This window comes from Dendrobium catenatum, unplaced genomic scaffold (assembly GCF_001605985.2).
Source record: "Dendrobium catenatum unplaced genomic scaffold, ASM160598v2 original_scaffold_61322, whole genome shotgun sequence".
Taxonomy (NCBI): domain Eukaryota; kingdom Viridiplantae; phylum Streptophyta; class Magnoliopsida; order Asparagales; family Orchidaceae; genus Dendrobium; species Dendrobium catenatum.
The window spans coordinates 1,570,703-1,583,897 of NW_021379772.1; the positions used below are offsets into that span (position 1 = coordinate 1,570,703).

Below are 13,195 nucleotides of genomic sequence, written 5' to 3' on the forward strand. Positions count from 1 at the left end.
GGTCCTGAACGTCGGGCCAGAACGTCGGGCCAGAATGTCGGGCCTTGAGCATAACGTCGGTCCTGAATGTCGGGCCAGAACGTCGGGCCATGAGGAGAATGTCGGGCCTTGAGCACAGCGTCGGGGCTTCAGCAGAACGTCGGGCCAGAACGTCGGGCCAGAATGTCGGGCCTTGAGCATAACGTCGGTCCTGAATGTCGGGCCAGAACGTCGGGCCTTGAGGTGGTGGTGCGGCGAAGCTCTGGCAGTGGTCCGGCGAGGTTCCGGCGGTGTTCCGGTGAAGTTCCGGCGGTGGTACGGCGAGGGTGAGGATCTCAGGTGGTGGTCCGGCGAGGTTCCGGAGGTAGTCGAGGAGGAGCTTCTTCCTACTCTTCCTTCTCCTCTTCCTTCTCTTCCCCTCTTTTCTTCTTGCTTGGACACCCATTTGTGAAGAATGAGGGCTCTATTTATAGATTTTCTGGAGTGACATAGCTCGTAAATAGGCGTGAGATCAAGGGTAAATGGGGAGTGGTTGGATGGACGGCCGATATTGAACCCCTTGATCATGGACCGTTCGTCAGGCATTTGGAAGCCTTAATGATTTCAGAATTCGGTGATCTTAGGCTCATTGGATTCGTCTCGTCGAGCCGTTCGATTCGAGTATAAGCTCGTTAAAATCGGAAACCGTTTGGTAACTCAAATTGTAATTCGAACCTTCCAACAGCACTTCGAGTCTTCGATTTAGACTCATTTGGGCTCGGATCGAGTTGAATTTTGTGTCGTTGGGTTCGTATTTCCGAGACGCTCAGTTTGACTATAAGTTCGCTGAAATCGGAGTTCGGGAGCTCCTAGATTTGATTTTTGAAGTTTCCACTCCATTTTGCATCGAGATTCGTGTCCGATCAACATAATTTTTTGACGATGTATCAATATTTAAAATTTAAAGTGTTGCTCAACCATCTAGCATTGCTCAAAAACAAGCTTTTCAAGAGCCATCCTTGGCCAGGCTCATCCCAACATCTTAAATAATAAATTCCAGCAAAATTTGCAAAGCAAGAATTATCAAATAAAAAAATTGCTCGTTTCAAGTGATTTTTAAAAAGTTTCTCTCTTGGCTCTAGTGCAAGATCTCCCTTTGTGTCAACACAAGCTCGCTCTTTGTTTTGGAGCTATTGGGCAAGAAATAGTTCGTGAACCTTGCTACTGATATCAAAGCTCACCTAGCTCTACTGACCCCTGATAGAGAAATTCAGCCAAATGCATGTTGCTCACTCCACTAATGTCTTCAACAATGATATTCTCTCTCTCTCTCTCTCTCTCTCTCTCTCTCTCTCTCTCTCTCTCTAAAACACACACACACATTAGGCCACCACCCAAGTCCATTATGGTTTATTGACCAAACCCGATAAAGAAATATTAAGTTTTTCACATAACCATGGACTTCAAAACACTTTTAAATGTTGTCTCCATTGTATCTATGGGAGGGAAAACTAGACAGAATCAAGTCCCTCAACCTCCAATAATTAATTTTATGATTTTACCCAACATTCTTACTTGGAATATTAGGGGCCTAAATAGTGATAGTTAGTTTGAGATTATAAGAAGTTGGTAGCTGATCTTAAGGTTGATATTTCATTTGAAATTAAACTCAATTCTAACAATATTATTGGATATTTTATTGCTAGAAAATTTATTTTCTTCTCTATTGTGAAAAATTCTAATAACATTTAGGTTTCTCCTCATAGTCACATTTGGGCTAAATGGAATGTTATGATTGTGAATTTTAATTGTTTTCATGTTCAAAGTCAATATATTCATGGTCCGTTAAATGTATTTATTGATATTAATGTCATGATCTCATTTATTTATGCTAAACATGAGGCTCTTTGTAGTAAATTTCTGTGGCAACCCATTGCAAACATGTATCATTATATTGGAAAACTTTGGATATCTTGTTAAGTTAAATTATATTGAAATTACTAAAGAATTTTTTTTAGGGGGGTGGACCCTACCCATCCCTCTAGAATGTGGGATTTTAATAGTTTTTTTCTTTGATGTTGAATTAATTGATCTTCCTCATTGTGGTCTCCCTTACAATAGGTATAATCAACAACTTCATAAACCTATTAGATGCATGCACGATCGTTCCTTATGTTATCCTCAATGGTTGGACTTATTCCCACTTTTCTTATTCAAAATTCTCCATCCTAGCACCTCTGATCACTCTCTCATTTTTCTTCAACCTAGCTCTCAAACTCCCATTTTGAGAAGATTTATGTATAAGAACATATGGTCTTTTTGCAATAATTTCTTTGATATTGTTAAGGGGGATTAGGATATCCCTATCAATGGTGATCTCATTTGTATTTTATGCAAAAGACTTCAAAATGTGAAAAATGCTAAATGAAACTCCTCTTTCATCCATAAGAAAATTAAGTCCCTCGAGTATTTTCAAAAGCCATTTACAATGATCGAGGGACGTACCCCTTCGATATGAATCTTTAGAATATGGATCTTATTATCCAATAGGAACTCATTCATGTTATTAACTTTGAACATGTTAGATCAAGCAACGAATCTAATGTTCCTGGCACACTAAGGGTAAAGATGATCTTAAATTTCTTTATCAAAAAGTTCAACATAGGAGAAGTTGGTACCATATTAGTGAAATCTAGAATTCTCAACGGCTTATCCTTCCTCAATTGGGTATTTCTAATTATGTTATAAATTATTTATCGATTCATATTACACCTAATCGCCTTACTTTGTTTCCTTGGGTCCTAGCTCACATCTCAAGATAAATACTTTTTATGATGAATTTCACTAATAATGATATCAAAGAGGCACTTTGGTAATAATAAAACTCTGTGTGCTTATGGCTTCACTTTCATTTTTTTAAAAGATGCTTGATTTATCTTGGGATCTTCCTTTATTACTACTATTAAATATTTCTTCACTACTTCCCACATGCTTGATAAAACTAAGCATAATGTTGTTATTTTAATTCCAAACACCAATCACTCGATAAGCTTAGCATATTATATACATGTCTCCTTATGTAAGGTCACCTACAAGGTTATTACCATATGCTTTGCTAATAAACTCATAAGCCTTCTCCCTAATCTAAGTCACCAAGCTCAAGATGCATTTATTTATAAGGTGATGTTATTGATAATTTTATTTTGGCTAATGAGATACAAAGAGGTTTCTATCAAAATGGTTCTAAAAAAAAAATTTGTGCAAAGATTGATCTTATGAAAGCTTTTAATCATGTTAACATAACATTTCTTTATAGTAGACCCATCTCCCTTTATTTCCCTACTTCTTTGTCAAATGGATTCAAGCTTACAATAACAATGTCAAATTTTATGGGCAAATGAAAGGTTTATTCAACTCCAATCATGGGTTAAGGCAGGGGTGCCCTCTCTCTCTCTCTCTCCCTTTTATTATTATCATGGACGTCTTTTCTAGGCTCATGAAGAATAACTATTCTAAATCTTCCTTTACTTGCATCTCTAAGAGGAATGTGAAAGTCTCTCTCTCCTTAAACATGTTGATGGCCTTATAATGTTTGGGAAGGCTTCTAATTCTAGTCTCGCTCTACTTTTGTTTTCTATCTTAAGTACTTTTAACAACTAGATTGGGTGTATTGCTAAAATCAACAAATCATTAATTTGCTTTTCCAAATATGTGAATTCTTTTAGGAAAGAGCTTTTATGTAATATCTTGAAACTTTATATCAAAGCTCTTCCTTGCAATTACCTGTGTACCCCTTGCTGCACTACCAGATGAATCAATCTCACTTCTCCAAAATGATGAATGAGCATATAGGTGGCTAAATGAGTGAAAACAAAAACTCTTCTCTTATGAGAGATTCCAACTTATTCATTCTGCAAGATGAAATTATCTCTATTATTAACTCAAATCCATGTCTTTTTTCAACGGCCTTAGTAATAAAATTACATGTTTGATTAATAACTTTCTCTATGAGAAGGAACAAAATCATAAATAAGATTCACATGATATCATTTTTCCTCTACTTTTTTCCTAGAGATAAAGGTGGTTTTGGTCTCCCCTCCATTGATACTTCGCACTCCTTATCTAAGATTAAACTCATTGGTAGGATTTATAATGCTAATACTTTTTCTTGTTGATTAGTGCAACAAAGTTCATGATTCATTATGAATCAAACCCTTCAGTAATTCCTCCTATTTTCAAAAACAACTTCATAAGACTACCTATAGTTTTAGAAATATGATTGAGCTCAAGATTTGTACTAAAATCCACATATCTATTTTCTTTAACCCCTGGCTTGATGGGTATCACTCTTTAAAAAGTTTGGAGACCAAAATTTCCATGCCTTCCAATGTGCTCAGTATACTAGATTATCTAATTTCATTGATAATATTCAATGGTGCCTTACTCGTTCTAACATTTTATAAATTTTCTCCTAAATCTTATATTGCAAACCACGTGGTTCCCTCATCTCATTCGAGTAATATTAAATACTATACTTTCTTACCATTTCAATAGCAACTATCAATTCACTGATCCTTTATCAAATTTAAAAAAAAAAAATTGCAACTATCAATTTAAAATTTTGATATATGATATGTGAGAATTTGATTTAAAGACTAAAATATTAAAAAAAAATTAAATAAATAAATAAAGTAAGCAGCTATTGCTGCCATCAAAGTTCCAAGCACAACGGAAACATTGCCATCTGGATCAGTGGCGGAGCCAGAAAAATTTTCATAGAGGGGGCCTATTTTTTTTTTAATTCCTCAAATTTTTTCATCCGGGCTTAAGACTATCATGGACAGCTTTAATTTTTTTAAAAAATAAACTATTAAATATAAGATGAAAAATACTTACAATCTAGACCAATTCTTAAGATTAAATAAGCACTATTTATTTCATGTCTCGATGCTTAACATAAAACTGATGCTCTTGGCTTAAACGTAATCGCAATAACATGAATTTATAAGCACAGCTCATTACATGAAACAAACAAACATATATCGTACAATTAGCAAACTCATTAGCCTTACCACAATTTTTATTTTATTTACTTCATGAATTCCTTTCCATTCATTCTTGTCAAAAGTTGCCATCTAGACTTTTCTGTTAATTCATTCAATTTCAACAACAATTAGTAAAAAATATAGTTTTTTTTATTATTAATTTCACTATAATAATTCCTTCCATACAACACCAAGAGATTTTTTTTTTTTTTATTTCATTTCACAACATATGCAGCCAAACACAGGGAAATCATACAATTAGCATAAAAAACCAAATAAAACAAATCAAGCTGATCCAGAGAAAGGGAAACATGTGATGAGCGATTCAGCCAAATAAAATCAAAATTTTTCTGAGGTAAGAAGATTTTTCACTAACCTTCTTCAAGCTACAGAGAGCAATTCGTGTGAAATTTTCTCTCCTCGCCCACATCCCTCTCATCACCGTCTCCTCCGTCCTGCATTCCTGCGCCTCCTCTACAACCCATCAAGTCGACCAGGACAAAGCCAAGCTCGATGACCTAAAACAGCGACAAGCTATTAGCTACCACAACCAGACCAATCACTCCATGATCTCGAGCTACGCCTGCAGCACCTTCTCCTCTATGACTCCCTTTCCATCTGGAAGATGACTGGCTTCTCCACGTGGTCCGTCCACGGCAACCAACCACAGAGACAGATTTTTAAGAGAAAGGGAAGGCCAGCGAAGAGTGTTTCCGGACACGGGCTGGAGGATGAAAACAAATGAAATAGGTAAAGAAATTTTTTAGACAAACCTTCTTCAAGCTACGCTCTCCTCATGCGACAGTTTCTGCAGACCTGCTCCGCCACAACTCTGGATGCGAGATTTTTAGGGCAAAGGCGAGAGCGGGAGGCGGAAATCTGATTTAAGCTTTTTTTTTTCCGGGGTTGGGGGGGGCACGTGCCCCCGCAGGCCCCCCCCTAAATCCGCCGTTGGAGTGAACAACAATCACGGTTACTTTTAGACTTCATTTGGAAAGACTTTCTTGTTGCTCTTAAAGTATATTTTTAATATAAAAATTTTAATTTTTGTACTAAAAAAATATTTTAAGAAGCAACAAAAAAGCCATCTCAAATGAAGTCTGGAACGGCATTCTTTCTGCCTCTTAAAGCATCTTTCTAGCACAAAATTAAAATTTTTTTACTAAAAAACTGATTTAAGAAACAGAAAAAAAATCATCTCAAAAGAAGCCTTAAACAGAGATTATAGCAGAGCTGCTTCACCTTAAAATTCACCACCATTAAGGATGTTGGTGGAGTGAAGTATTGGTGAACAGATGCAGGGAAGGACATGCTATCAATACAACTATTTAGTGAAAGAACGGTGATTTTAATGGTGGTGGAAGCAGAACTTCAACGTTTGGAATAGTTATCTGAGCTAAGCTTTCTCATATGACATGTTTGACCACATAGCTTTCAAGATAGAACGATGAAGAAACAAGTTTCATGGAAGAAGGAAGCTTGTATGCATCAAATGAGTGAAGGATTAAGGTATAATACCAAAGTTTTCAGGTTCCTCGAAGTTCGCGAACGCGATCTTTAATAAGTTTTCTCTCCCAATCAGCAATGTCATTGAATGCATATTCAGGAAGGCTCTCAAAGGGCTCTTTCCAGGGATCGTTCTTGGCCAGATCATAAGTTGCTCCACGAATTGAGGTCTTGTTAGGTCCACAAGGTCTTTTGGAAGTAAGCTTATTATAAGCTGTATCCAACTGCATAAGTGTGAAAAAGAAGCACCAAGTTTTAGAAAGCAAAAACTAGAAGCAAGATGGAGGGAAATCATGTAAAGAAAGAGAATGCCCAAAAAGAAAAACAACTACAAGTAATAGTCTACAATCATTTTGAGAAGCAGGTCAACCAATGTAAATACTGATTTCCAAGATAAAGATAGTCCTTCCACACAAAGGGTTAATCTTTTCTCAAAGAATTAGCTTTTTCTCCTTCGCTTTTGCTAATTTTCTTTTGTCTTTTGCAAAACAATTTATAATCCACGATTCAGGTTTCGTTTGGGACGATTTTCTTACTGATTCTTAAAGCAGCTTTTTCGTATAAAAATTAAAATGTTTGTACTAGAAAGTTGCTTTAAGAAGCAACAAGAAAGCCGCCCCAAACGAAGCATCAGTTTCTTGGCTGCAAATGGCCACAACAAAACTGACCACATAATTTTGAAGATTTGGACTCATGATCCAGAAGGCTCTAAAAGCCCAATCTCAGCCCAATCGGAATTGAATGATGCAAGCAAAAAAAAATAAGAGTTTAGTCATAGCAAATCAAGGCCAATAGGATTTATATAAGCTTGTTGAAAGAAAAATAAAGGACGTATGATATCAAGGTTGAGACCATAATTTCTGCTTAATGAATCCAAAATAAGAGATTTAGTTATGATTTTACATCCAAAATAGGTAAAATTGGAGGCTATTTCAAGTTTTAACGAAGTAAAAATTAACTCCACAATCCAAGCCATGCAAATATGACTTATGCCCACTATTTCAGATAGTTTTGAATAAATCAAAACTCACTCATTCAAGCCAAGCAAACAAGAATTGTGGTCACTAGGCAAAAAGGTTTTAGATAAATAAGAAACTAACCCTACAAATCAACACAGATAAGAAGGATTCTACCACAAGAAGATGAGGAGAGGGAAAAAATTCTTATCTACTCCAAAGAATCAAGGAGCATGCTACAAAGTCCTAAGATGAGGAGCTTAGGGGGACTAGGACGGATCTACTGAATGATGCGAGTAGCCACCATGGCTATTCTCTAGAAGGGGAGAGACTGTTGTACCAAGTGAGGTTTGTGCTGCCACAAACCTCAGTTCATATTCCCCACCTACTGCAAGAGTTTCATGGGAGGGCTGTCGGGGGGCATTCTGGTGTGCAAAAGATTATAGGAGATTGGCAGTAGAATTGTATTGGAAGGGGATGCATAGGGATGTGGAGGAGATGATGACTAGGTGTGAGGTATGCCATAGAAACAAGTACATGACTATAGCTCTAGAAGATTACTTTAACCCCTGACTCTTCCAGATAGTGTGGAAGGAGGTTACCATGGATTTCATAGATAGGCTACCTTGATCTGAGAGGTTTACAGTGATTCTAGTGGTGGTTGACAGGTTGAGCAAATATGCTCATTTCATTCCCTTATGACACCCTTATACGGCAGTTACAGTGGCGACAACATTCATCAGAGAGGTGGTCAGATTGCATGGGATCCCGAAGTCGATAGTTTCTTACTGAGATAAGGTGTTCCTCAATCATTTTTTGAGAGAGTTGTTCATGCTGCAAGGAGTAGTTAAAAGAGAATCACCACTTACCACCCTCAGACAGACGAACAAACAGATGTGATAAACAAGAGCCTGGAAACTTACCTGTGGAGTTTTGCTTCAGAGACACCTCAGCTACATGCCAAGCGGCTAACATGGGCAGAGTATTTATACAACATTTCATATCATTCGGCTACCCATATGACTCTTTTCAAAGTGTTGTACGAAAGGGACACTCCACACTTAATACATTTTGGGCAGAAGAGCACACCAGTTTCTTCAGTAGATCACTACTTGGAGGAAAGAGATGGGGTGTTGGAAGAATTGAAGAGGCACCTATTGAGGGAACAATAAATTATGAAGAAGCTAGCGGATGGACACATGAAGGACATCCAGTTCGAAGTGGGGGATAGGGTGTTCTAAAAGCTGTGCCCTAACACACAGAGGACGGTCGCCAACAAGAGGAATGAAATTGCCCCAAGATACTTTGGCCCATATGAGGTATTGGAGAGAATTGGAGCAGTATTGTATTGCTTAAGATTACCATTGACTGCAACTATACATCCGGTGTTCCACGTATCATAGCTGAGGAGAGCTATTGGGGATCATGCAACTAATTTAAAGTTACTTGTGACATTGGCACAGAACTTAGAAGTGTTACTAGACTCACTGGAGTTGAGAGGAGTTCGACAAGGATAAAGGACCTAAGGAGGTTCTGATAAAATTGAAGAACTTACAGGACTATAATGCAACCTGGGAGCATATGAGAGAGTGAAGCATCAGTTTCAATCCTTTCACCTTGAGGATAAGATGATTCCTTGGGAGGGAGGTATCTTTAGATCCAAGAAAGCCGGCTCAGCATAAGGGCCGACCCCTAATTTATTCTAGGCTGGCCAAATAGCTGTCGGTCCCCTTGTGGGGCCTATTATTTTAATAAAAAAAATTCAAGTGGGGTGTTTTAGGAGGGAATTATATTTGGCAAGGGCTATTTAGTAAGTAGAATTATATTTGTATGCTTTAAATAGATGACAAGGGTAGGGTTATCTTTGTTTTTGCTGAATTTGGGATTTCTCTTAAATTTGCTTGGGCTCTAGCCGTCAACTAGGGATTGGGAGAGACGGATCTTTCTCTCGAATTGAAGACCAATTATATCGTGTTTATTTCTTCTTATTATTATCAATAAAAAGGTTTCTCGTGCGTGATTCCACCAAGATCTTTCTTGGATTTCCCTTCAGGTAGTGTAGTATTCTGTTTGTTGCTTACATGTGAGTCTACTTTAGATTTTGCATGAACCGGCTGACCATGCTTACAGAAAAAACTACATTTGGTCTTGTGTGAAAAAGGTAGATCAATTTCCCCACAAGTCTCTAGTCAACTCCCTTATCTATGTATGGATCCTCTTTAGCTTCCTCAAATTTGAGATTTGATTCTATCGGTGTTAGTGGAGGTTTACAAGCTAGTTTATATATTTCTTTAATAAGATCATTAAGGTATTTCTATTGTGAAATGAAGATTCCACTGCTGGAGTGGGCCACCTCAATTCCAAGAAAATATTTCAACCAACCAAATTCTTTGACCTCAAATTTATTTGCAAGACATTCCCTTAGAATTACTTTTTTTTCATCATTCCTAGTAAATATGATATCATCCATATAAATTAACAAAACGGTGATTCCCTCTGAGTCTGAGTGCTTAAAGAATAGTGTATTGTTTCATTGGCTCTGTGTATATCCACTGAGTAGCATGACTTTTGATATTTCCAAACCAAACTCTAGGTGATTATTTTAGCCCATATAGAGCCTTTTTTAACATATACATTGTCACCTCCAAAATTTTCCTAGAATCTTGGATCAGTTTGAGGTGGAGCTGGAAGGTCAACGAGGGTAAGCTCACTTGCCTCACCTTCTTCAGTTTCAGTCTCCCACTGAAAATGAGGTTTGATGAAATAGAATTTTTGTTCCTCTAAAGTGACATCAACAGATGCAAGGGTTTTCTTGATAATGAGATGATAACTTGTAACCTCTCTGGGTAGATCAATATCCTGCAAAGATATATTTGAGTGCTCTTTGATCTAATTTCTCTCTATTTTGATTGTGAATATGAACATATGTAGAGCACCCAAAGATTCTAGGTACGAGGTTGTTATGAGTTCAAAATTCAAGGTAAAAAATATAGGATATCCATTGGTGTTTTTAATTCCAAAGTTCTTGAAAGTAATCAGTTTATGAGATATGTGGCAATCAGAAGGGCTCCCCCCTTCTGATGCAAGGGTTTTCTTGATAATGAGATGATAACTTGTAACCTCTCTGGGTGGATCAATATCCGACAAAGATATATTTGAGTACTCTTGGATCTAATTTTTCTCTATTTTGATTGTGAATATGAACATATGTAGTGCACCCAAAGATTCTAGGTATGAGGTTGTTAAGAGTTCAAAACTCAGGGTAAAAAAAGATAGGGTATCCATTGGTGTTTTTAATTCCAAAGTTCTTGAAAGTAATCAGTTTATGAGATATGTGGCAATCAGAAGGGCTCCATACATGAATAAGGGGGTTAAAGTAGTCTTTGCGATTGTCGGAACGAAATTTCTTTATTTTCACCCCGGATTGATTCTAGATCATGGTGTGAAAAATGGGAATTATAGTGCAAACATAAAATTTATTTTTTTAGGAGAAAAATCCAAGAGACTCGAGTGCAGTCGTCAATAAAGGAAACAAGCCATCGGGCTCCTAAACTATTAGGGATTTTTTAGGGTCCCCAGATATCACTATGCATAAGGTAAAAGGGATATGAGATCTTTCATTTTTGTTTAGAAAAAAACTCATTTATGCTTGGTTAACTCACATGTTTCATAATGAAATAATTCATTTTTCAACTCAAAAAAGTTTTGGATGCATGCTTTTTAATATATCAAAAGATGAATGTCCTAATCTAAAATGATGAAGCCAAATAATATTTTTTTATTAAATAGGAATAAAAAATAGTCATTATTGATAACAGTCGATTTGTTTTGCTCTTCTAGTTAGTACAGTCCATCTTTCTCCTTAGCAAGTCCAATCTTTTTCCCCGATCTTTAGTCATGAAATAAACAAGAAGTATGGTTAAATAGGACTTGGCAGTTATGGTCACTAGTAAGTTTTTATATCGAGATTAGGTTTGTGAATAATTGAGATATGTGGAACACATTGTTTAGAGTGAGAGAGGGAGATAAGAATATGTCTCCTTGGCTTGCTACTTTGATAAGAGAATCATCAACATTATGATTTTCTTATCACTCAAGCAAGCAAGGAGTGTATTTGATGAAGTGGGTAATGAAGTGTGCCATGTGATCTATAGCTCATGCATCAATGATTCATAAATTTTTCAAATGATTTCTAGAAACATTTAATCGAATGGATATAGGAAACTTACTTGAAAGTGCAAGAGAAGAAGATGCAGGTGATTTATAATGAATACCAGGAGTTGCTTTAGCTTATCAATATATTCCTTATTGAGCTCTCTAAAGTTGGATTACTTTTCTGGGTTGGACTAACTTGTTGTAGTGGTAGCTTGTGATATCCCCTTATGGCCATTTCTTTGATTCCATTACTTACTTGGGGCTTTCCATATAACTTCCAACAGATATCCTTTATGTGTCTTGATTTCTTACAATAGATGCAACAAAGGGAGTCTTTGTTTTAAGTTTTGAGGAATCATTATATCTTTCCTTCCATATCACCTCTTTGGTTATCACCATTACTGAATAATCAATAATCTTTGGTTCCAGCATTATCCCTCGTCGGCTTTCCTCGGCACGAATGAGAGAAATAGTCTAATTTAGTTAAGGTACTTCATCTTTGCCAAGGATCTAAACTCCAACTTGGTCAAACTCCGTATTTAATCTTGCAAGAAAGTCATACACTCTATCTTTCTCAATAAAGCTTTTCAGTATAGCATCATCTTATGGATGCTTGATCTCTATACATTTGTAGTGATCAAATTCATACCACAATCCTTTAAGGAGAGTGCCACATTTAGTCACGATCTTGCTTCCTTGTTTTGTATTTCCCATCTTGACCTTAATTTCAAAGACTTGCGCAGCATCCCAAGCCTTTGAAAAAATTTGCCTAGCAGCATCCCATATTTCATTTGTAGTAGATAGGAATATAAAAGTATCACTAATATCTGAAGACATGGAATTCCAAAATCATGACATAATCATGAAGTTCGTTTCATCCCATGCCCAAAAATTAGAATCTCCTTCTTTTGGTCATACCCCAAAAAGGTGATTCATCTTTCATTTCCCTTTCAAGTAGGTATTCACAAATTGAGATAACTTCAGGTATTTCTTGTGATAGGAAAGTTGCATATTTTTTAGGTCTACTCTTTCATGATGCACCATAGAGTCCTCCATTTGATCAAAGCTTTGGGAGGAATTTACTTCAGGCATTATAGCGATGAAGGCTGCATCAAGCAGGGCAACAATGAAGGCTATGTTGGTTATAAGTAAGATAGCAACAACAAGGGAAGACCGACAATGAAGGAACGACAGTAGAAAAAAAAACTCAAATTTTCGGCAACGACAATGAAGGCTCTGATATCATGTTAATTTCATAGAATCGGAGTGAAAAAAGGCTTAATTTTATTGCACAAAACTATACCAATTTATAGATCTATACAAGATATCTTAGTAAGGAAATAAATAACTACAGAATAATGTATAACTTCCCTAATATAATCATTCAAAAATAAGGCACCCAAATATGGAAGAAGATTGACGTGATCTAGGTGAGCCTCCCATAGATCCCCATGCTAGCCGTGGGTTCAAGGGTCAAGGGATGACTGGGAATTAACACTCCTCCCACTAATCCCCATGCTGGCCATGGGATCAAGGATCAAGATGGTTCGGATTTTGCATATATGGATCAATAAG

General features: G+C 36.8%; 1 protein-coding gene and 1 long non-coding RNA gene across 2 annotated transcripts in view; both read right to left on the bottom strand.

Annotated features, from left to right (window-relative positions):
- Positions 1–5,186: 5,186 nt before the first annotated feature.
- LOC114578517 lies at positions 5,187–5,933 on the bottom strand. Its single transcript, XR_003699522.1, has 2 exons — positions 5,777–5,933; positions 5,187–5,521 (listed from the first exon to the last, which is right to left on the bottom strand). It is a non-coding gene; the product is annotated as an uncharacterized LOC114578517 (long non-coding RNA).
- A 292-nt stretch (positions 5,934–6,225) lies between these two features.
- LOC110112939 (phosphoglucan phosphatase LSF2, chloroplastic) overlaps positions 6,226–13,195 on the bottom strand; it is a 45,494-nt gene continuing 38,524 nt past the window's right edge. The window contains exon 4 of the mRNA XM_020845331.2: positions 6,226–6,733. Within this exon, the coding sequence (XP_020700990.1) occupies positions 6,530–6,733 (204 nt within the window). The 3' untranslated portion in view covers positions 6,226–6,529. The remainder of the gene's footprint in view (positions 6,734–13,195) is intronic.